At 38.4% G+C, this 25,858-nt stretch overlaps 2 protein-coding genes across 6 annotated transcripts in view; both read right to left on the bottom strand.

The window, feature by feature from the left end:
* Positions 1–9,652, bottom strand: part of LOC139115307 (sodium/myo-inositol cotransporter 2-like) — a 45,816-nt gene extending 36,164 nt beyond the window's left edge. The window contains exons 1-2 of one of the 5 annotated variants that reach the window (XM_070677351.1): positions 9,522–9,652; positions 8,853–9,079 (exon numbers count right to left, since the gene is read on the bottom strand). In XM_070677351.1, the coding sequence (XP_070533452.1) occupies positions 8,853–8,933 (81 nt within the window). In that variant the 5' untranslated portion in view covers positions 8,934–9,079; positions 9,522–9,652. Of the gene's footprint in view, positions 1–2,212; positions 2,322–8,852; positions 9,080–9,521 lie in introns of those variants that run through there. The other 4 variants (XM_070677331.1, XM_070677373.1, XM_070677358.1 and 1 more) reach the window with 4 other exon arrangements.
* A 5,837-nt stretch (positions 9,653–15,489) lies between these two features.
* LOC139115282 (protein mono-ADP-ribosyltransferase TIPARP-like) overlaps positions 15,490–25,858 on the bottom strand; it is a 50,302-nt gene continuing 39,933 nt past the window's right edge. Inside the window, exon 2 of the mRNA XM_070677301.1 lies at positions 15,490–21,030. Within this exon, the coding sequence (XP_070533402.1) occupies positions 20,070–21,030 (961 nt within the window). The 3' untranslated portion in view covers positions 15,490–20,069. The remainder of the gene's footprint in view (positions 21,031–25,858) is intronic.

Raw genomic sequence — 25,858 nt, 5'->3', positions numbered from 1 at the left:
AAGAATGGTCATGACCATTAATTCATTTTCGTGATGGTTTCATTTAATTTAAATTGTCTAAACCAGGGTCGAATATCTACATGGTCACCCATTCATTCAGTATCTTTCAACATGCCAAACAATATAAGTAGTATCTTGTATCAAACAAAATTCATGAAAAAATGGCCGACTTTGTCCCTTTAATGACACATCCAAGCATCACTTTTCCAGGGTTGCGAAGTTATTCTTTCAGAGCTCAAATCTGCATTTTTGTTAATAATGGCTTACGGTACTTGACAACTCCTGGTAAATTTTACAAGAATTTGATCACCAGTCATAATTGTTACCATGTTCACCTTGTTTTATCGATACAATCCCATATTGGGGACAGTACCACTGGGTTCCCACACAGTATAGGGAATGCCTTAATTCCCAAACCTCAGCAAAATCACTGACAATGGTAAATAACAATTTAAAGCAATGATACCACAGGACAGCAAAAATACTTTTGGAATTTCAAAATTACTTAAACCTGTAAGGTTTTAACTATAAGCAAGGCATGGAAGATAAAGAGCAGGGTTCTCAAAAACTTTTGAAGTAGGCGGAAAATTCAGAAAAGTAGGCGGTTAGCTTAATGTGCAACCAGGTTCCCTGGGCGGGCGGGGGGGGGGGGGGGGGGGGGGGGGGAGACAGTTCTGAGCAATTTCATGCATTCTTATACAGTGTATAAAAGGTTATTTCAACATACACAAAGGGGGAGGGTTTCAGGGAGGGGGTCCCCTCCCTGTGTGCAGGAAATTTTTAAAATTTGAAGACATTTTGGAGTAATTTCATGCATTATTGATTGTATGAAAGACCATTTCAGCATGAGTGTTAAGGATTATATTTAAATTTGAAGACATTTCTGAGAAATTTCATGCATTCTTATACAGTGTATAAAAGGTTATTTCAACATACACAAAGGGGGAGGGTTTCAGGGAGGGGGTCCCCTCCCTGTGTGCAGGAAATTTTTAAAATTTGAAGACATTTTGGAGTAATTTCATGCATTATTGATTGTATGAAAGACCATTTCAGCATGAGAGTGTTAAGGATTATATTTAAATTTGAAGACATTTCTGAGCAATTTCATGCATTCTTTAATACAGTGTATAAAAGGTTATTTCAACACACACAAAGGGGGAGGGTTTCAGGGACGGGGTGGGCAAGAACTTTTTAAATTTTGAAGACATTTTGGAGTAATTTTATGCATTCTTGTACAGTATTAAAGACCATTTCAGTATACAGAATAATCATTATCATTGCCAATTACAACATGTTTTCAAGGGATAAAGTTTAAAAGAAAAGTCAGAAAAATTAATTTGATCTCACTCAGGCCTGTCAACTGCATTCAGTTGACAAGGATAATAGCAAAATTTCACCAGACTGTTGTGTAGAATTATGTGTAGCTCATGACTTGAACAAACATTTTGAAATACATCATAGAATGGGGCCTAGGGTTTTCACAATCCAGTAGATAATGATCCGCTAGAATCCTGACCAGCCTGGCTGTACAAAGTGTTTTACTGATTTAAATAAACTTGATTGACGATACAGTAAAATCAAAGAGTTTATTCAATTCAATGAATTATAGGAACACAATTTTCAGTGAATTTAATTCACTGTACTAATTTCACAATAAAACGAATCCGCGAGCTGATTATTGATTTTTTGCTGATGTTGAATATAATTGAAAAAGAGAGCTAAATTTCAGTGTTCATGTTTGATAAAACCTCAAACTAACGACACTGAACGCCAGCCTGTACTACGCCGTGTGTGTACAAAGTACCGGTAGTCAATTGTAACACAGTACACACAACGCCATCTCCACAACGCGATATCGGTCACGTCGACCTGAAATTTGACACCGTGATCGACCACGGTCCCTCCACAAAAGGAGGACCGTGGATCGACGTAGCGTTTGAATAGTACGAATAGTGAGACCAAGTAATTTTTTGTTTGATTTGATCTAAACCTCCCAAAACCAACAGACAAAGTCAGAAAATCAAAGTTTTCAAGCGTCGACTTTCTCTTCCGCGATGCACACAACCACGGCCCCTCCACAAAACGCGATGTCGATCGACTGAGTTGAATATTGACATCGTGATCGACCATGGATAGATTGACGTGGCGTTTCGAAAGTATGAAAAATGAGACTCAGTAACTTGTGGTCGCTTTAGATTTGATCAAAACCTACCAAACCCATCAGACTAGGCCCTACTCTTACGCAGAAAACCAAAGCTCTCAGGCGTCGACTTTCTCTTCCGCGTTTGAGCGAAACAACAGTCGGCTTCATTCGGAAATGGTCGGCTATTCGCGGGCATAACGTAATTGTATGTTAGTCCAATTTTCGGCTATACCCGATGTGAACGTCGGAATAATTCGGGCTGTGATCGGGCGAGCCAGGTTGACCTCGAGAGCGATTCCAGTGTATAGTACACCACGTTCGCTGATCGCGGTACTACAGTGTACAGTGATAGCAACAAGTTCACCGCGTAAATTGCTAGACTACATATAGCCACATCGGCACTTCTGAAATATTATCTGCGGCTTGCAAGACCACCAAAAAAATCTAATTATTGTTATCAAAACCAGAATTTCCGGGCCAGAGAGCGAAACAGTGCTGAAAAGTAGCCGGCCAAAATACGAAAGTAGCCGGTCAATTTGGCCGGCATCCGGCTAAAAATGAACACGCTGGAAAGAGTGCTTGAAACTTTCAGCAAGCTGCAACAAAGACATATCCCTGACAAGAGCTGCCAACTTTGAAAAACATAGGGCCAAAGTCCCTGAAGCTACTATAGACATGGATAAAAAATTAAGTATTTCCTGACTGTATGAAATTATCTCACTAAGGTCATCTAGGGACATGTAAACCAAATATTAAAGCTGTCTGACCAGCGGTTTTGAAAAAAGAAGCGACTCAACAGTTGACAGAGCTCTGCTGTGTTATTTTGAGAATAACCTTTTTAGTCCGGGGTCAATTGTCATTCCGTGTGATTTGAGTGAAGATTTTTGCCAACCTAGCTCATCGATTTACTTAGTGGCCACGATTTTCAAAAAACATTGTTGGCATTTTTTCTGACAACTATGAAGGTCATTTCAAGGTCATTTTCTTAAAATCAACAAAAATCAGTTATTCTTAGCTGTAAAAGATTTTTATGCCCAGTTTGCAACAAAATAATTGTTGGAAACATACATTTTGTTATGGATTATTCCTTACAATCATTAACATTTAGGTTTGTTGAAAAAAACGGCTATTGCATTAAGAATATATAGAACTACTTTACCAAAGGTCAATTAAAGGTCAGTATGAAATTTCTTTCTAATTTTTCCATATTTTAAATATCACATTGATTTTCCATATCTTAAACATCACATTGATTATCTTGTATACAATTTCAGATTCATAAAACTTATACAACAGTTTCAGAAAATCACATAGGGACCCGTCAGATTCTTTGACCTTTTCAGGGGGTCACCCTGTTTTTGACTTGGTGATAGAGGGGGTCACCGTGTTTTTGAAATGCCAAATAGGGGGGTCGACACGGGCTTATACTTGCCTAAAATGCATCTTGCCACCCACAAAGTTCATCATTGAGTTGCATTTTCGGAGTGCGCTTCGGGCGCGTAACTTTAATAATAATAAGACATATTTTTGAGAGCTCCCCCACAAGCGCGAAACTTAAATATATCAGACATATATATCAGAGATATCTTTATGTTTAAAGATTTTCGGCGTGCCCTTCAGGCGCGTTACTTTAAAAATATCAAACATATTTTTCATCACGTCCTTCATCCGCATGACTTTCATATATCACATATATATATATATATATATATATATATATATATATATATATATATCAGAGATATCTCGATGTTTAATATTTTTCGGCGCACCCTTGTAGCGCAGTATTGTAATATATCAGAGATATTTGTCAGAAATATCTTGCTGTCTGTAAATTGAAAGTCAGTTTTGCAAAGTGTACTAATCATTATGAAATGTGCAGTTCATATGAATAGCATGACAACTTCCTGATACTTTTCTGTTTCCTCTATGAGAATTCAATTATAAAAAGCAACATGCACTAAAATTTCACACATTTTACATTTGTCTTATAACAGTTCTGGAGATCTGGTTATGCATAAAAAGTGTGGAATACATTCACAGCTCATTCAAATACTGTATTTAAACTTTAGAATTGACACTTTTAAGGTCCTATCTTTCAACTAACATGAAAACCACATTTTGTCGCGCACAGGGGGTCACCCTGTTTTCAAAAGTTGGAATAGGGAGGTCAGCCACTTTTTGACACCGGCAAAAAATAATCCACCGCTGCCGAAGAATTTGACCGGTCCTTAACATTTCCTGTCAAAGGTCAATGACTTTTAATGCCATAACTCTAATCTGAAGAAAGTTTAGCTATAAAAGTATTACGATCACACAATTCCATGTTCCTTACGTATTGCCAAATATGAGTCATGTACTTCTCCCAAGTAAAAACAGCTCCTTCAGCAAGTCCAACAAGGAAAAAAATTCGATATATGCAGCAAGCATGGTGGTATTGTCATTACCGACATTTGCAGATGCACTCTCACACAATGAGTGTAAGTCTGCATTTGTGTTTAAATTTCTCAAGACACTTTCAACGTTTTTGGTCCAACATCTTTTGTGATATTTCATATCAATGGCTCTAGCATCCTTTGGATCTATTGCACCACTGAGTCTGACTTTTAACAAGTCTGATTTTCCTTTGTTTACTGCCCTTTGTAGTTTTTCCCAGCATTGAATGGAGAGGACCCAAAGAAAAACTATATTGTTGACAGAAAAAACACATGCTTTTGTACAAGCTGATGGTCTAGTGAAAGCAACTTTAGGTTCAGATGAACCAGCACTTTCCATGGTAGATGAGGTTTAAAGTTACTTTACCTAATAATACAGAGCTATCACCTTGCTCTAATGCTTTTTCATAGCGCAATGTTGCTCTCTGGAGTAGACCTCTGTGGCAAGTATTTGCATAGCATTCCCTATACCAGCTAGCACCACAAGCTCGAAGGGAAAAAGAATCATCATTCCCGAGTCTTGAACTTATTTCTGGAAAGACACCATCATCACATTCACCTCTCTGGTGAACAAACTCTGCACTGTGTCATATGCAGTGGGACACAGGCTCACCACTTGCTTCCTGACGTATAAGGCATAAAGAGAACGTTCTGAAAAAGACTGTAAGTCTGTTTCAGAACGTCTCTTTTCGGAGGAATGGTATGTTTTTCCATACTGAAATTTTGACGATGTTATGTGCATGCAATGTCAGTTATGTGAAATATTTATATGTGAAACGCAACCACTATATGTTGACTATTCCGTGACGTTAAAATATCGAGTAAATATCCTTTGGATAACGGTTTCTAAGAAACTACTAACACTGCCTTTGACTTTTTTTGTAGTCTTTAACCCTAATAACCTATGGACTAAACCTGTGTCTCAATAAAGGATAAACCTATTGTTAATGTATCATTTTCCGTACTCTATATCAATGTTCTAACAATGGGTGTCTTGTTTAGTACAACATTATGTGTACTGGAGTTGATTTTTGAAAGACACAGGTAATAGCCTACATTTCTCAGTGCAGAGGCTTAGTTTTGATAAATGGCTTCTACATGTAGCCTATGTTTAGCAACAAGTCTCTAATCCCTGCTATTATTACCAAGGAAACATCCAAATCGTTTTACATGACTTGGAGAGAAATGGGAGGAAAAGGGATGACTTACTCTTACTACAAGCAAAGAGTACACTGCTAGCTGCACAGTAATCCAGTCTACACTAGTTAAATTCTGCGCAGAGGTCTGGATTTTACAACCTACCAGAGCTGATAATACTGTGGATGGCTTATGCTGAAATGCACAGAAATTGATAAAATAAAGTCTATGATGTAGTTGTCAAGCGCAGTGCATGTCAGAAACTGATCCATGTCATTATGCATGGGTAACGATGTACAACTGCAGCACAAGCAAATCCTTGTAATTGCATATAAATCCACATAAAACGGTAAAAAACAGAAACAATAATGCCTCAAACAAGGTATTTCAAATCTATTATGAGCTGTTAAGTTTCTTTACACCACTATGAAGTAGTTTGGTCAATGATTATAGCCAATTTGTATGCACTACAATGCTAAATCAATGGATTTGCTGAGTAACGAATGACCTTGAATTTGACCTTGACAAAGTGGAAAGAAAAAATGCCAACAATGTTTTTTGGACTGTCCAGGTATTAAGGAACAAAATGATATATGTTGACAAGAGTCTTCACGAAATGCACACGGAAGCCAAATCACGACAAGTGACCCCGGACTATTTGTGACACATGTATTGATGAAGAAGGTGGATATCTTTGATAGCTCATTTCAGGATGGCCTGACCAAAAATGGAAAAAATTCCGTAAAAATACAGATTTGCATATTTCATCAGACTATATTAGTCTATAATAGCACATAAACGAGAGTTAATTACATTCTAATTAAAGTAAAGACTTGCTTAAATCAAGATTTACGTCATAATAAAACAGCATATCTGTCAGGTTATAAAGAATCTTGAGCTGGTTATCTTTTAATATCAGTATTTTCATCCTATTAACCAAGCACATTTTAACTTTCAAATTAACATTGTAAGTAAGTTCTGTTGAATAAGTTGAGACTGTACGTACTCAGAGAAAGCACACTGAAGAGACAAATGTTTTTTTTGTATTTAAATGTTGTTTTATTGGTAACATTTTCTTTAGTATCATGAACTTAAATTAAAATGAAGTACAGTGCTTAGTTATCTACAATTTTGTGTAAAATTGAAATCCATTTGCTGCAATGTCTCTCTAATTTGTCTTTTTCCAGAGCTATTTCGTACTCTAGATGGTAGTTGAATTTCACTTGCAACATAAAGGCTGCAAAGTGTGGTTTACTCTGTTTCATTTTCATAGCATAGATGTGTCTTTTGGCTAACAGTAGCAAGTGATAATGAATGTCAGAGTAACCGTCAACACCAAAGAGCACTTCATTTAAGTTATGTCTAGTGAACAAACTGAGAGATTCCTCGAAAAATGTGTGAAACTCGTTCCAGAAGGTCTCAGTGAATTTACAGGTGTAGAAAAGATGATCTAGTGTCTCGTTGCTGTTTTGGCAGAATGAACAGAGCGATGATTGGTCCATGCCTCTTCTAGATAAATCGTAGATTGTGTACAGAATATGATGAAGAAGTTTGAACTGGAATTCACGTGTTTTTGTGTCTCTGGCTACCTTAAATGGTAGACTATACGGTATATGGGAGACCATGGTCCAGTAAAGTCATATTCTCTTTCATAATAGCGTTCATTAATTGGACTTAATTCCTCTTTACTGTAAATGGCATTTTTGATGCTCTCCCTGGTAATTTTGTGGGAGGGTCGAAATGTTTGTAACTTAAGAAGTTCAAGGTCATCAAAAGCATTATAAGGAATCATGTTACACTTTCATTGCACTGTTTACACAGATTGCATAATTGCTATAAATAGCATGAGGAATCTTACAGCCCAGCTGCTTTACCATAAAAACCCTATCACTTTGACCACTCTTTTAATTGACCACTCTATTTTTTTTCCTCAAAAAGTAATCTTATTTTATCCTTACCAAGTCAATCATAATATAGAAATTAGAACTTTCTCTATCTCTATTTATTTGACCACCCTATCATGACAAACTATTATGAGCAATTTCTTTTAGATAACATAAATGACAGTTCAGAATATGTCAAAGTTGGGATTCAGGAAAGTTGCCTTTACATGTTTTAATCCTCCACGATGGTAAGCATTTCACTATGAACTGTCAAAAAAAGTTGAACTTTCTGATAATTCCAAACTAAAATTATTTTGATGATTTCCTAATTAATTCAATTATTTAAAATCATATTAATTATTTTTTTCTGGGTGAATTGATATGGTTTATACAGTACAAGAATTACATACAATGTAAGTCAAATTTTGACCAAAAATGACAAAAAAATTCCTTAAAAATACACATTTGCATATTTCATCACAATTTGAACAAATCTAAGTTGGGTTATCCCTAGGGACCTGTATACCAAATAACAAAGCTGTCTGACCAGCGGTTATGAAGAAGAAGATTTTTTACCAAAAACACCTTTTTTGGCATTAATTTGCCTATTTTCAACAATATCAAAAAATTAAAAAAAATAGTTTCTCAAAATCATATTTTTCATCTACACAACAAATATCAAATCAGTAAGTACTGCGGTTCTCAAGATATTTGAGTGGACGGACGCCTCACAAACGGACATACATACATACATACATACATACATACATACATACAGACTGACGCCGGACGCCGGACAGATACCCATCCCAATAGCTTCTATAGACTATAGTCTATAGTAGCTAAAAATCAGTTTTTTAACCATTTCTACCAAAACAATTTCCTTACAAAACAAGAGAATAAAACAACCCTATGCTAGTCTCACCTTTTGCCATACAACTTTGCTGTAACCGTTTCTATGGCAAAGTTGAATCTCCACAGGTGGAAATGGGGTTGAAAGGCTTAAACAGTAATATACAGGAATGTTAAAATGACAAACAGAAAGCAATTCTTTGTCAATGGATTGAAATATTTCAATGCGATACAATGATTTGAAAAGATAGTCATGGACAAGTACATACAATTAGAACAATAATGTGTCCCGCTGAACACCATACCAGAAAATTTACAGGGTTATATAAGGAAAATGTTTGTTTTTTTTTCTAATTGACATTTAAATGATGTCTGTGATGGTAATATTATGAAGCATTATACCTGAATGTAATTATCCATATCGTTTTTCATGCCTGGCGGAATGGATGCCGATGCAGTAGATAGTGGCGGTGTTGTGGCCATGTCGTTTGAGAGTGGCTGCTGCGATGATCCAGTATTGAATGCAAATGTTGTTGCAGCTACACTGTTATTTCTATGATGATGATGAATTCAATGTATGGCGATGATGTTGAAGAATGTTTAGGTGGAAGGAAATGTATGAGTCAATGCTGCGTAGAAATGGAAAAGCTCATTGTCAGATTATGAAAATGCGGCTGATATATCAGCACTTTCCCAAGGTTACACTGCAACCAAATTTAAATTTGCAGTTTTGTGGAAGGGCTGTGATTTAATCGATCTTGGTGATTACCCCCGATCGCTTTACTATAGAAGCTTAGCTACATGACTCTCGGTATCTGACACCGTGTCAAACAGAGCCTAAGTAATATAGCCTAGTGTAGCTAAGTTTGCAGTCACTAAAAAGGAAGAAAATGTTCGTGAAAGAGATTCTTTGTTGTGCGACAACAGGTATTGAGGTGACCTCATCGGAGCCCTAAGCATAAGGTCATGGAGAGACGGCACTGCATCAAAACGATGAGAGCTACCAAAAGTCGGCTGTCACACAACTTGTTTTGCCGATTAGAGTAAACCCTCATACCAATAACCTCTTACCTGAAACGTCAAACCATCACATTATGTAAAGCTAAATGCATTCTAGACAGAAGAATAGGTGAGGGTAGACAGCTTCGACCTGCGTGTACATGTATATGTTGTAAAAATAGAAAGCGCTGGTAAAAAAGGTCAAGGGTGTCAGAACATTCCACTCTGTGTTGTGAGTGTGAGGGCGCAGGGTTGCCGGCCCGTTCTTTCTCTGCACAGGCGCTCGTTAGCTGGCGCTGGGCAGTCTTGCGGCAAAAATAGATCGATTTTCGGCTCGATCTATCGATCCCGTAGTCGATATGCCCGCCACTGCAACCTCAATACCTAAATAAATGAGTATGTAGGTTGCAGTGGCGGGCATATCGAATATGCGATAGATCGAGCCGAAAATCGATCTACTTAGCAGACTACCCAGCCAATGAGCGCCTGTGGTTCACTGATACGAAACACAAAATGAAATGGTAGTCTGAAGCAATTCTGTACGTACCAGATGTGAACTGAATGGGCTCATGTGGTTTGCAACAGGTTCATTAGGGACGATTCAGAATTTACTTCCAGGGGGGGGGGGGTGGAGGATTTTCAGGGGGGGGCACCCATTTTTCCCAAGAAAATTTAGGGGGGCCAGACAAAAATACCACAATCTTTTAGGGGGGGCCAAGGAAAAAAAACATCAATTCAATATTTGCCCAGAATTTCTGATCTCTACAAAGAGAACCATAGACGCTACCTGGGTGACAGATAACTCAACATGTTTAGTTTGACTCCTTTAGCTGCTAAATTCGGTAATATTCACAGTGTTTGTTTTATGCATCTACTGTACTATCTTGTTCTCCTCCCTGAACCGTCATGTCCAGTATTTTAATAGCATGTCGACACAAACCATACAGTGAACAGTCAGGGTTGTTTTTGACGAAAAGAGATCTTGGATCAAGTCCAGACTAGAATTCATTTGTCAACAATAACAATGGTCATTTATGTTCACATTGGTATGTTGCTAAATACAGCATTTGGTGTTCTACGTAGTGATAGAATAACAAACAAATGCTGATACACAGAGATGAACATTGAACAAATGCTAAAAATTACAGCAAATGTCTTTTTAAGGTTGGGTTTACATTGTAGCTTGTAAAGCAGTTAAAAGTTGTGTGATAAAGAAGTGTTAATTTATGCAAATGTTGCAAATCACCCGATTTCTTGGCTTCTTTTTCCTCCCAATTTGAAAATTTCCAAAGAATTTAACTCCACTCCGGCTGGGTCAATTTACTGAAATTTTCACATAATGTTTTTTAAATGCTATATAACAAAACAACTATCAATTGGTTTTGTTCGGCAATAAAGCTCTTACATTTTTAATAAGAGGCATTTTAATTTTGCTGATCATGATTTAAATCAATTATTAGAGTGTCAGTCTTTAAACCCCTACAATTTTAAAATGAGGATGGATAATGCCAAATAAAATAGTTGTTTTTTTCTACATATAATCTCCTTTCAAGTGAAATATTACATTTCAGAAAACTGTCTAGTTTATGACTTAATTTTTATCATTAATACCAAAATTGAGGTTTTTTACCCTAAATATACACCCACTTCATCCTTTGAGTACACTACTGCTACAATACTAAACTTTAGATTCTCTACTTTTTGAAAATATATGGTATGAGGGGTTTCCTTGTCATCTTTGATGAGAAATATAGCTTTGAAAAAAACTGTGAGCATTCAGAAAGTAGCATATTATGGTGTCAGAAGTTTCAACCATGTTTTTACAATGGTGTTCTGTGTATTGAAAATTTTCTACAGTTGAAGAAGTTCTACAAATTCAACACTTCAAATCAAAGCCATCAGCAACTGAGATGGTCAAAACATACCATCTGTCTAACATGTAAATTGTCTTTGTCATGGTCATTCATAAAAACAAATATCCTTTCGTTGCCCAAAACAGATGGAACTTGTTCCCTTTCCTTAAAAATATTATGTATTACTGTCAAAATATATGGTGAAAAATTTACAAAAGGGTTGATATTCCAATAATCCTGTATGTGCATCCAGAAGATCATGTGGCACTGCATCAATGCTATGGTGTCGGATTGTTGAAATATTGTGTACACAAGAAATTTGCTGTAGTCCAAGAAGTGATCTCAGTGTGTATGAGGCTAGGAGAAATGTGGATAGGCTTACACATTGTGTATAGATGCTAATACTTTTGTGTCCCATTCATTCTGATATGTATAATTAAATATTTCTCAGTGGCGGCTGGCAGAAAAGGCAAAAAAACAAATTAGCATGTATTGTTTCGTGTCATCTGAAAACATGCGCATCATGACTATTTTAAAAATAAAGTTTGTTAAAAAATTTGAAAATATGAATGCTCTGTCAATTTTGAAAAATACTGCTGACAAAATGTGAACTTTGACTTACACAGGGTTATCTGCATTTTAATATGAACATTGGATTGTTAATGGAATGAGCAGAATAACATGTGAATTCATGTTTTTGATAAGGTGTTTTGTTCAAGAAATGTTCTAAAATATTCCTCAGCATTGTTGCTTTCAGTGGCAGCTACTTGGTTTTATGACAACTAAATTAGAAAAAAAGAGAAAAGTAAAAACAAGTTGGCTTTCACCAATTTTAATTCCTAATGTTTAAAACTTTCACCGTGAGTCTGCAAATATTCAGCATCATCAAATGAAAATGTATGCTGAACTTGTGCATGTACATCTCACTTTCCAGAAATATCTGGATATCTGCAAATGATGTATCATTAAACTTCAAGATATATATCACTTTGCCAATTATCTGCTCCTCTGATTTTCTGTTCACCATTTCTAACTGACATCTTTGCTTGTCTTTGTGTGCATCATATGTATCAGTGAGACATAACGAAAAAAGTATTCATATTTAGTAATTAACTTTTCTTCAGAAATTTACAACCAGATATGTTTATTGCTACCCTTTCCAAAAGTGTGCAACTTGCAGTCCCTGCAAATCATTCTTTTTATAGTCACATACCCTGAAATGATATGTTATATCATCGATTAAATGTCCACTACAGTTCCTGCAACTTGTTAGACTGGATATGTCTATAGTGTATGAGCATGCATGTATATATTAGGGGGGGCCATGGAAAAAAAACAGCAAAGATGAGGGGGGGGGCCATAGATTTTTTCTATAATTTACTAGGGGGGGCCATGGAAAAAAATCACCCAGAAAATAGAAAATCCTCCACCCCCCCCCCCTGGAAGTAAATTCTGAATCGTCCCTTAGGCCTACATAGTAGTACACTTCAAAGAACAATAAGATATCTGTCAGATCATTATATGTAGCAGGTTTCATCAACTTTCGCACATGCGCACAGTACTCGCGGAGTTACATCACTATAAAACCTAATTTAGGCCTAATGTGCAAATGAGCTGTTTATTAACTTGACACTGCTCAGTTCTTCATTGGACAATTAGATATCTAGCAGATCAACATCTGTAGCACGTTTCATTAAATTTAATGCTGTAATTTTTGGGAGTAATATCACTAATTACAAAGTTCATAAAATATGCAAACAAACCTTTAATTAACTTGACACCACTTAGTGCTTCACGCGACAATTAGATATTTCTCAGATTAATATCTGTAGCAGGTTTCATTATATTTGGTGCCAGTATTTTAGAGTTATGTCACTAATTACAAAGTTCATCAAATATGCAAATGGACCCTAAATTAACTTCACACTACCAAATGCTTTACAACACAGTCAGATATCTGTCAAAGCAGTACCTGTAGCAGATTTCATCAAATTTGATGCAGTTATTACGGAGTTATATGACTAATTACAAAGTTCATTAATATGCAAATGAGCTATTATTAACGTGACACTTGTCAGTGCTTCACGTGACAATTAGATATTTATCAGATCAATATCTGCAGCAGGTTTCATCAAATTTGGTGCAATGATTTCAGAGTTATATCACTGATTACAAACGTTCATCTAATATGCAAATGAGCAGGTAATTGACATGACACTCACAGTATAATCAAAATCTTCTGAGATTGTCATCTGTGAAAAGTTTCATGAAATTTTGTGCAGTATTTCTTGATACATGTCGACACTGTCATTACTGTCTCCATAGGAAACCATTATATGAAAAAATGATATAACTTCATTAATATGCAAGCCAAACTAACCATTAGCATATGGCACATGTCTACCAAATCTGACTTGAATCTGTTCAGCTGTTTTTTAGTTAACATGTTAACAGACAGACAGGCAGATAGACAGACAGACACACAATAACACACACACGGACAGACAGACAAACATCGCTACGACATTAGCTCACGTGTGTGAACTGAAAATGGCAATCACGAGCGGTTTCTTCACGGAATTTCGAATGGAGTGGGGATTCTGTAAGCGTGGTATTTATTTCCAAACTAACTCGGACTGAGAAGACCCAAAGTTACACCAAGCGGTAGGGACTAACTATTTTAGATGAGAAGTGAGAATAGGCGGTGACTTCTTATTCGACTAGAATACTACAGTTGAATAATTTCAGGGAAGCTTGACACCCACTTCTAACATAATGGTGTATGTGACTTGAATTGCTAATGAGACCCTGATGACGTAGCTCCTCAATGTTTTACTTTAGGAAACGTTCACTTTTGTTTGACAAGTAAATATTAATCTTGTGCGTCTGTCAGAATCAGATAACCTGATAATTTAGAAAAAAATTAATGCAGATACTTAAGATTTATTATGAAACTTTATGTAACTTTTCCTGGCAGGACAATCTGACGCCTGACACATCCATTCTATTCGCAAATGTGCGAATCCCCTCCTACTTCTCCTTATAACTAGCTGTTTACGTGAAGTAAGGGAGCCGTTATTATTTACAGCCTGGAGGAATCTCAGGTGGGGAGGGGGTCACTCAAAAATGAAAGCTGCAAGGGGATGCTTAAATGTGGAGAGAAAGTAGGGTTACTCAACTTTTGGTACAAAATAAATTGAAACATTTATCAGATTGCACCATTGCATCAATATCTCAAAATTATCGATGCCAGAGGGAGACATCCCTTCTTGTGCTCTCCCCCCTGGGGTGTTCTAACAGTTTCACATAGTAAAAATACAAATTGAAAACACCTCTCAGATGGTACCAAGATAGCACATTTGCACATACTAATTTCTCAAGATTTTTCGTGCAAGAGACACTTCCCCTCCCCCTCCACGTGTTCTCCCCCTGTACTTCCAAATTCAGCTCTGTCAGATATCCTAGCGAAAACCCTGTCATGATACCCATCCAAATTAAACAATACTACATGGTTGGCTACTGGTTATAGCATGAGCTTTACTATCTACATTATTTTGTAGTGAGTTTAAATTTGATTTTGTTTGTGTCATCTTTTTCAACCGTCACGAGATAACCGATGAGAATCTAGCAGGGTAAACAAGGATTTGAAATGTCTCTACTGTTGCAGTATTTTTGTAAATTTTACAAATACATTTATTTATATTTAACTTTTCTGAGTGGGGGCGGGTTTCAGTCAAAATTCCTGTGTTAGAGAGGGATTAATCAAATTCATCTTGGTTGGCATGGAGGTTATTTGAAATTTCAGAGTTTCCAATGAAATTCCTCCGACCCCCCCCCCACCACCACCGTAAGGCTGTAAATAATGACGGCTCCCTAATGGCGAACGACACACTCTCAATATGTGAGATAATTTTTGTCCCTTGTGTGTGTAAGATGTCAACTCGCCGATTATTATGTAGGCCTATATCAAGGTAAAAGATGTACCCCTGTTTCTGTAACTTCTAAGGCGAAGACTTAAACGTGGATGAATTGTGTCGATCACTATCTGAAATAATCCTTACATTTCTTTTGATAATGCGCCCCATGAAAAAACAAGAATTCTACGTTTGTATTTATTACAGTAAATTGTATCACACAGTGCTTCATGGAACATCCTTCCAAACGGAAAGAATGAGATAATTAATATCTAGCATAGATGTAGCGTATTTATTTCTATATTAAAGGTCTCCGGTTGGTACACTTACATATTAAATATTACAATATGATATTAATTTTACATTAATCGAATCCTCAGGGGTGAAGGTTACGACGAGTGGTAGGTAGTGGTAGTATTCTTTTACATTAATCGAATCTTCAGGGGGTGAAGGTTCTTCGTACATGCAATTGATGAAATTTGTGGGATAGCATTGATTCGAAGGATATATTGACTTAACATTTTAATGCATTCAAAAAACAAAAAGCGAAATATATACAATCAATACAAACAATGTATTATTTATTCCAAACAAAAAGTAGCCCGTCTGCTCGAGGGATATCCCAAGGTCACGTCTCAATTTTTTCAAGATACATAGATAATTTCTTTCAAAATACTAAGGGTTTTCTGCAAACTCGACCGTAAATGTGCATGAGCGTGTTTTATTTAAAAGTGGCATAAATTTAAGCTTTCGTTCTGACTGTGTGTGTCTATAAACAAGTACATCTTTGTTCATATGTATATTTATAAAATACACTTGTTCATTACATCCATGACATACAAGCTGTGCCACTGTACATCTCAAAAAATCACTTTAAAGGTGGAATGCAACTCAAGACCAGATATTTGTATTCTCAATTCTTTTCTAGTCTACCACTTGTCGGAGCTCATTCTGAAGCTTTTGGGGAAAAATAAAAATGTTCACCGTCGTACTTTTTCCAAAAGTTTTTATTTTTCTCCATAGAGTTAAATCAGGGCAGCCTTTTTGAATTTAAACTATTGGTAAATATGGGGTAATTTGTTTCTCCAGTACCAAAACTTGCACGTTGACCCCCGATTTTTATTCTTGATCTTGAAAGAGAAAAGTTGAAAGATTCCTTGTGAAAATTTTGAGAAAAAGTTTAAGTCTTCCATTTTCGAGGCGCATACTACCTTAAATAACAAGCGACCTAGCGGCCGATATAGCTCCGCTATGTTATGTGAAGAACAACTATTTTTGACACATGTGTAGATGAAGGTGGAAATCTTTGATAGCTCATTTAAGTGGCCGGATGAAAAATGGCACAAATAGCTGCAAAAATACACAATTGCTATTTCATCATAATTTGAACATATCATATTAAGATCATCTCTAAGAACATTTCAACCAAAGCTATCTGACGAGTAGTTTTTTAGATTAGAATCAAATTTTCTGACCAAAACTGGCAAAAATTGCCCCAAAGAAAAAAACAATTACAGATTTCATCATAATTTCAATAAATCATATTTAGTTCATCTGTAGGAGCCTGTGTACCAAAGTTCAAAGCTATAAGACAAGTTGTTTTGGAGGAACACATTTTTTGACCAAAAATGGCAAAAATTGCCCCAAAAATACAAAATACAGATTTCATCATAATTTCAATATATCACATTAAGTTTATCTGTAGAAGCCTGTTCTAAAATTTTAAAGCTATCAGACGAGGAATTTTTAAGAAACAAATTTTTCGACCGAAAATGGCAAAAATTGCCCTTAAGTACAAATATGCAAATTTCTCCACGATTTGAACAAATCTGACTGAAGTCACCCTAAGTAAACTGCATATCGAATTTCAAAGCAATCGGACGCGGTGAAGTGTTAAAGAACATCCGGTCTGAAACCTTTGTCATATCTATACATTTACATATTCAACTTTTCACAAACACGTATAGATAAAGTGCGAAACATAATGAACAAAGTATAAATCACAAGAGAAAAGAGTCGAAACTAAAAATCGTCAGTAAAAGAGGCACTCCCACTTGGTAACATTTTTAAAACACATTTTTTTAATGCCAACGGTCGATATTTGACGTGGCGACTGCGCGCGGATCGCGAGATATTGATAAAAACATGTCATTTCCCGAGCGTATTTTTCACATCCCGAAGTTTTACGATCGTTTCTGATTTTGACCCGAAATCCCCCGAAGGTTTGTTGTTGTGCTGATTGACGATATTCTAGGGAGTCTACAATAAGTTCGAACGACGCAATTAATTTACTTCCCACTGCAAAGACTTTATATACAGCATTATGCCATTACCTCAGGTAAGTTTTGTAAAACTTCTCCTTAGTTTTTGTCGTTTTCATTATTCTAAATCAGTTGTACTATATTTTTAACCAATACCACATAAACATCAGTTTTTACGTATCAAATATTAGCCACCTCCGATGACTACATTTTGTCGTCTGCCACACAGTACGCCGCGCGCGTGGTATGCGTCTATGCATACCACTCGGCGGCCGCTATGTATCAACCGCACGTAACTGTGCTAGTCACCTATGCGAATTCTGGTGGAATCAAACTTTGTTTTCCGTTTTTTCTCAGAGTCAGTAAGACTCGGCTTTCCCCCAGGGGGCATGACCGATCACCGACGCGAGTGTTACTGTGGCATACAGCAGCGTAAGTGTAGACTCGTACTCCATAGCTTAGTTGACAATGGCCCCAGTGCCGAATGTTCGATGTTCGGAAGCTGAATTTAGGTGGGCCACCGGAATTCAAACTTTACTTTTTTGAGGACATGTTTTTATCGATATCTCGTGATCCGCGCGCAGTCGCCACGTCAAATATCGACGGTTGGCCTTTAAAAAATGTGCTTTAAAATTGTTACCAAGTGGGAGTGCTACTTTAATATAAAGGACTTACACTGATAAAACTAAGTGAAGTCAGGTGTTTCGAGTAGGTCTCTCACAATTTGTATTACTTATCACACGCCTTGTTTTCATTGCATTTATGCTTTCAAGGTATGATTCCTTCACGCCAGAAAGTGCTGGAAAACACTTTTCTGTAGCAAGAACACCGCAGAGTTTGATAAAATACATTTCCAGTGAGAATTACTTATTTCTACTGTAATCTTTCAATCATTTGCTCCCTTGACTAGAAAACTCTGTTTCCCCCAGGGGAATGTTATAGCTTTTTAGTAGTTTTTGTTCTCTTCAACAAATACATCACTCATTTTTTTGAATTATTCGAGGTACTACTAGATTTTCAAATAAATTGTATCGTATACAGCATGTTATTATGGTTTTCTTTTCTCATTGGTTCATTGAAACTTAAATTATGAGCCCTACCATTACACCATAATTTCAACAGTGTATGTCTGGAGTTATTTCGAAAGTGTTTAATGCGCCCTCTCAAGTTCAAAAGATGTATATGGCCAAGCATTCAGCATCATGCAAGGTGGCTGACATGAACGATGTTGTACTGGCTTGTCTTCTGTGTTTTAACCTACTGCACACGCGTTCCAGACGGACTCGTCGTCTTCCTTATGACCTGATGCAACCAAATGCAATCGTTTACCCGTTTTTGGTAAAGGAGGCTGTCTCTACAGGTTCCGTTCGGCATTCTCTGTATACTTTCTTCCGCCAATACTGAGGTAAGCAGCCAGATCTCATCAGACCAATTATTGGAAGGAGATGTAGTGCTTGTTACATGAAGAGAGTGTGTGTTGGCAGAGAGTTGCATCGGGTCAAATAATGATTGTGTCCTTGTAGCGTTTCTTGAACATCTTCAATGAATACTCCAAATTCAGTGACTAAATAACTCCAAATTCAGTGACTATCTCGCTATGATTTATCCTACAGAATTGGAGATTAAAGAAACTACAGAAACGGCCTCTTCTGCTTCATATCTGGACATTTTACTTGAATTTGACTCTAATGGTCACCTTTCTACTAGGCTATATGACAAGAGAGATGATTTCAACTTTAGTATAATCAATTTTCCACACCTCATCAGTAATATTCCACTCTCACCAGCTTATGGGGTATACATTTCCCAGCTTATTCGATATGCAAGAGCATGCAGTTCATATGGTGATTTTGTAGAGAGACATGGCCATCTCTCTTACAAACTGTTAAATCAAGGTTACACCAGAGCAAGACTTGTCTCTACATTCAAACGCGTTTTTGGCAGGTATCGCAAGCTGGTAGATAAATGTACAGTATCTCTTTTCGACAAATGATCGGTGATGGCATCAGTGACATTGGGTCTTAGTTAGTGACCACTACCTATCTGACTTACAGATTGATATAAGGCGGGTGCGCTTACAATTTTCGAAACACCTGACATCACCTCTTGGTCTTTTGGCCAGAGGTCCATATATCTTTCTTTCATGAATTTGTCTTTGTTTGTGTACCGTCTATTTACTGTCTGTTGTGTGTCTGTTTTGTGTCTATGTTTACAACTATTGTCTTACAAATTCTGACCTAGTGTTATCGGATTATGGATCGGTATGATTGCGATTATCTTCATTACGTTTGAACCAACAACAACGCAACAGTTATGCTCGTTGAAATTCATTGGTCAACAACAACAACACGATCAATAAACTTAAACAACAGTAGTAACAACAATAACAACCAGATCGATGGGAACCCTTTGGTGAGGCTAGGCGACGACGTAGCCTTTGCTGTGCTCACACTTAGCATATTGCTGGATATCAGGCTAGGTGACGACGTAGCCTTTGCTGTGCTCACACTTAGCATATTGCTGGATATCAGGCTAGGTGGCGACGTGGCCGTTGCTGTGCCCACACTTAGCATATTGCTGGATGTTATCAGGCTAGGTGACGGCGGTGGCTGATGCTGTGCCAATACTTTGTGTATTGCTGGATATCAAGCTAGGTGACGACGTGGCCGTTGCTGTGCCCATACTTAGTGTATTGCTGGATGTGAGGCGAGGTGACGACGTGGCCGTTGCTGTGCTTACACCTTGTTGTGCACCAAAAGCTTCTGATATTGCCTGACTTGTTCGTTTACTCTGTGATGAGCCAGATGTTGATGTTATCACAGTTGATTGCAAGTCATTTGGTTTGTTTGATTGCGACGCGGCTACAGATACAGGTACAAATGTTGATGTGGCCACAGTTGATTGCTCGTTGTGTGGTGAATTACTTGATGATGAAGTGGCAGAAACACTTGTTCCGCCACTGTGCTGCCGACTGTTATATGGTGTGACTTCAATTCTAGTACACTGAACTTTGTGTTGTTTACTTTGAGCTGAAGATATAGCTTTAGTCTCTCTGACACTGTGTACTCTTCTATGCGTAAGTTCTCTGGCCTTAGTTTCAGTGAGTGATTTAACGCCAGATACTGACGTGTATGTTGTCCTGGTATATATTATCAAAAAAGTGGGATAAAGCTGGTTCCGGTCAAATATTACGAAAGTGGTGGGGTCAGAAAACCTATTTACACACGAATCGTAAAGTTCTCCTGTTTCAGGATTGATTTCAGGTGGTCTCTTGTACCAGCTCTTTCCCTTTATGTACCTACCGACCAGGACGTCTGCCAAAAACATATACTGCCAACCGGCACTATCAGTCTCGCTGTAATTGTCACTGAAACTGGCGTCGCATGCAAAGTATGACCCTTCTCCGAAGCGGGTAGGCAAACCACGTCTTCCACAGACTCGGAAGTCAAAATTGTTTTTACATATCTTTGCAATGCTGTCTTTGTCGGTGCCATGAAAAAGCCGCAATTCAAAATCAGGAGCAGGCACCTTTGTCTTCATATGCTCCTTTTGTCTGTAGAAAGAAATATATAGGAATGTAATTTGCGGTTAACACTGACCAAGGTATGTGTTGTAATATTGCAAAACTATGAAAATCATATTCACAGAGGAGCTAAACGCGTTCCCAGTCTGCTCGTGATCGCTTAGTACAGTGTGTGACAAGTATCCTAAGGCTTATAAACTGTTAATTTCAACTTTTTCTGGTAATATTGGAACAAAAGGTGTACAATATGACATTAAACTGGTCCCAATAATCATTTACCATTCAAGGCAATACATTACCAGGTCCATTGGGCATTTGTTTTTTACAAATTTAAGTTACTACTAGGGACCATCCTGAACCACTGCTAGTTAGTGGTGGTATCGGGATTAATGTCCTCATACATGGTACACTACAGCATTGTCCTCGACACTATGCATCTTAGACAATACCTCCACTGCATAATGTACTTGACATAAATCCTGTAATTTTTGGATAACCTTAAATTATAATTATCAATTTTGCACTTTTCACACTTTAAACATTTGTTTGACTTAAAGGGTGCGTCTGGGCATACTGTTCTTGTCAGAAGAACATCTGATGAGGGTGAGCTTCCGATGGATGTTCTGGTTCTTGACAGTCAACTCCGTGAATTGCCACTAAATTGCAAAACCTCAAGGCAGAATGTAGGTTACCGACTTGCTGACTTGTTGCATATCATCAAAGTGTCTTGGAGCTAATGGACTAGTGTCTTTATCAAGTCTGTAGCAAAGTTGTAGCAAGTCAGCAATTTTTCTTGCTGAAGACATCCGGGGGACCTGTCCCATGATTTGCCCGTATGACTTGCCAAAGGACAAAACAATTGTCCCACCTAGCAAAACTTGTAGGTGGGAATATAGAGGTGGGCACATCCTGAGAAAGCAAAGTGCCACCCTGGCGAGACCTGTCTGAAGACGAAATTCGAGAAATTCACGACCTTAGGGAGAAGGTCTCTGCTTAGCAGACAAAGAAAAATGTGGAATTGGCACCATCCGCCTATACAAGATTGGAACTGAGAAGAACGACCAGTTTTTCCCTCTGTGCGGAAGCAACTTGTTCCTGCAGCCCGACCATTGATAGAGGACTTCTATCTGCGGTTTGCTTGAATGAAAAAAGCAAAATGATTTGGTGCTGTCCAAACTGGACGATATTGGCATTGCTCTCTTGGGCATGAGAAGCTGGCAGAAGAGGATATCCACAAGGATAGCAACTTTCCACAGCTTTTGCAGTTGAAGGAGCATTTGGAAGAAGAGATCCAGAAGAAACCATTCTCTAGCAGCTTTGGCGAGTGTGATGGCAGTTCGAGGCTTTGCTGTATTTGGTCCCTTTCACTTTGATGACTTGGAGTGTGGCTTGTAACACTTGAGGCCACCTTCGCACAGCTCTTATTCTCCCCCTTGAGGTGGTAGGGTAGGACAGCAGAACCCCTCCAAAAGAGGAGAACAGAACACCTCCGAGGAAAGAGGGGTAGGGAGCAAAAAGTGTACAAATGGCAGGTGACAAAGAAGTATGTATATACTGGGGTATATCACTGGCAAGACAGCAAAATAGATGGGAGCGTTGCCATTTGCACCATTGGGTACCATGAAAGTGTGCTGTTCTGCATCCCCAGTGGGAAATTAATGATCTCCTAGCTTGCAATGGTAGTGGTATATAACAGAGATTCTAGTGCTATACTAGCTTGTAATGGTGTTGGTGACCAACCGAGGAAAGGTGGTCTACTTGCTTGCAATGATAACCAACCGAGGCTCTAGTGGACAACTAACTTGCAATGTCAATGGAAAACAAGAAACAATCCTGTCATATGTTTTGTACCCTTCACTCTACCTATCTTGTAGACTATAGAGGTGGCTGTTTCTTCCAGGCAAACCTTCTCCAGCTCTTTTTCAAGAAAAATGCCATGTGCAAGAGTTTCTTCCCCTGTCTGCTTGCCCTTGGCTGCGATCGGGTAGAGAAAAGAATTGTCCTAGGCATCCCTTTTGTACTACGTCTCTGCATAGGCGCAGCAGGAATAGTCCCTCTTTCATGTGATGGGCTTGCTGCAGTGCTTCCACCATGGGACATTAAGGAAGACTAACACCTCTTCCTCTTCCTCCCCCTTCTCCAGAATAGTTATCCTCTGATGGGCCTCGATCTTCTCGTGTTGGGGGTTTCTAGGATATGGAGGGGTTCCAGTAGATCTCTGTCCCTTCTCCTTTGCGGAAGGCCTCACTCTGCCAATCTTGACATTCTCTAAGTTTAGTCACTAGCTGGCAGCCAGTAGAGAAAACATTTTTTATTTCTGTGGGTCCTCTTGCTTGAGGTCACCTCAAACAGCCTCCAGGACCATGGCCAGGCCTTTTGTCACCCTAAAACAGAATATGGTTGTAACATCTGGCTTCTGTGGTTGGACGAGAAGCTTTAGCACAACCTAAAAGGCCTCACAGCTCTGAACCCTGTGTTTCTTGGCGAAGCCCCAAACCCGTACCTGCTTGCCAGTAATGTGTCCGATCTTTTCGGCAGGGCTCTGCAGGGTCCCTTCTACCATGCTCCCTCTAGTCCCCCATGTCTTCTTTGTATCTTCCCTCATGGCCGCAAACTTTTGAAGGTTGTCTAGTTCTTGCCGGACTCCTCTCAGCTTGTTCTTGAGGATGCTGATACCTGCTTCTTGGTGGCCACCTCTAGTAGGGGGAAGATGAACTTCTCAACCCCTAAATGTTGGCTTTTCTTTTTGTCTCCATTGCTACGAGACATATTGGGTATTGTGGAGGTGTATTCCTTTGGATTGGCCAGCACCCCGCATGGTGGGCAGCAGCCTTATAGGCTTCCAGAATATGGTTGTAACATCTGGCTTCTTGGAAGATTGGTAAAATCCGTAATATACTTGATCAGCCTTCAACTGAGAAACATGCTTTGATCACATCTCGCTTGGATTATTGCAACAGGTAACTTTTCGGCCTCCCTTCATTTGAAATACGCAAACTGCAAACAATTCAAAATTCGGCTGCTCGTCTTGTTACTAAGAAGAGAAAATGTGATCACATTACTCACTTTCTTCGTTACCTTCATTGGCTCCCTGTTGAACAACGTATCCGATATAAATTCTTTGCACTACTTTTAAAGTTCTTTGTAGTCACGTACCGTCTCACCTTGATGAGCTTTTGATTAGACATAGTACGAGTCATACCTTGCGTTCATTTTCAAATGGGGATATTGAGTTACATCAACCCATTGGTCGCACAGCTTACTATGGTGATAGGGCTTTTTCAATATGTGCGCCCCGTTTGTGGAATTCTTTGCCGTCGCACCTTCGTGCATCTCAGTCACTCGATAATTTTAAAGTTGGGTTAAAAACTTACCTTTTTAAGTCATTTTATACATGAGTTTTATACCCTTTTAAGTCATTTTATACCTGAGTTTTTATTTGTTGATCTATTTTAACCATTTCTTGAGTTTTACCAGCTGTTACTTTTATTGAACATTTTAAATTTACTGTAATTTTGTCAGTCTTTTGTTTGTTTTTAATGTAAAGCGCATTGAGATATTTAAATATGTAATGCGCTATATAAGAAATTCAGAATATGATTATGATTATGATTCTTGCTGGTTTTGGTGTTGCATGGTAGGAACCAAATTCCAAGTTTCCAGATTTATAGATCAGATGTCCACACAGAAAATTGGCCTCATGCAGAAGCCAAAGTTGGCCACAGCTCATCGCACCATTTTCTTTGATTGTCCCAAAATGATTATGGTGTGCATGATCGCCATGCAGAGGAGGTGGCCTCACTTTAAGGGGTGCTTGGTGGCCCAAGGGCCTACCAACGATTCCTTGTCCATGTCTGTCTCTGTGGTGGTGCAGGAATTCCTGCCCGGGAACTCCACCAGGTTTTTTTCTGGATGTAGAGGCAAAATGGCAAAAATAAGATAGACTTGGACCTTGGAGACTATATATCCCATTGGATACCACTAGGATGTGTTGTTCTGCTTTTCCGGGGTGGGGGACAATATAGAGGTCTACTAACTTGCAATGCTGATAGCGCTCAAGTAGCTCACAATGTTGGTGGCATTCTAGAACAGCTTGCAATGCTGATTGAACCTACTAGCTTGCAATCACGATGGCAGCCAACCAGCCCTTCTTCTGCTGGATCATCCATTCATTGCCAAGGTGGCAGAACAAAGGGATGCTATAGCCTTTATCTTTTCCGTATACAATCGTCTCCCTTGCCACATCAACATGCTGCCTGGAGGTTTTACTTTAGTGGCAGTTCAAATACACCTGCGTAAGCATAAATTGTCTTTGTTTTTCGATGTTCTACAATGCTTTGCTGGCCAGAATCTGTCTTGATAGCTGCAACAGGTCCTTTTACTCTTGTCTGGCATGGATATCCTGTGTTGATACCTGCCAGTTTCTAGCCTTTTGAGTGTGTGCGAGTCTCCAGTCTCTTTCTTTTGGGTGTACATGGGTCTCCGGTTTCTTGCATCCCTTGCTTTTCGGGTATAAACACTTCTATGGTTCTGTGCTGTGGATATACAGCAGCAAGTTGTATTGAGGCATTCGACCCCTGGTGTATAGAATCCTGGTTGTGGAAACCGTTCGTAGCTTTCTGGTAGTAGAAGCAATTCAGAGTATGCAAAGCCGGGCCTGCTGCTTTCATGGACTTGCATTTCCACAATGTCCTGTACATATCCAGAAGCTAGGAAATAGTGTCATTGTAGCCTACAGAGTTTGCAAAGCCGACGAGGGAAAGTGAATAATTGCTCCACATCTTTTGCACTCACCGAGAGCTTGTATTCTTCATGGGATAGGAATATGTCCTGACAAGCCGGTAGCATAGTTTGGAAA

This window comes from Ptychodera flava, chromosome 2 (genome assembly GCF_041260155.1).
Source record: "Ptychodera flava strain L36383 chromosome 2, AS_Pfla_20210202, whole genome shotgun sequence".
Classification (NCBI taxonomy): Eukaryota; Metazoa; Hemichordata; class Enteropneusta; family Ptychoderidae; genus Ptychodera; species Ptychodera flava.
This window is presented reverse-complemented; position numbering and strand designations above follow the sequence as displayed.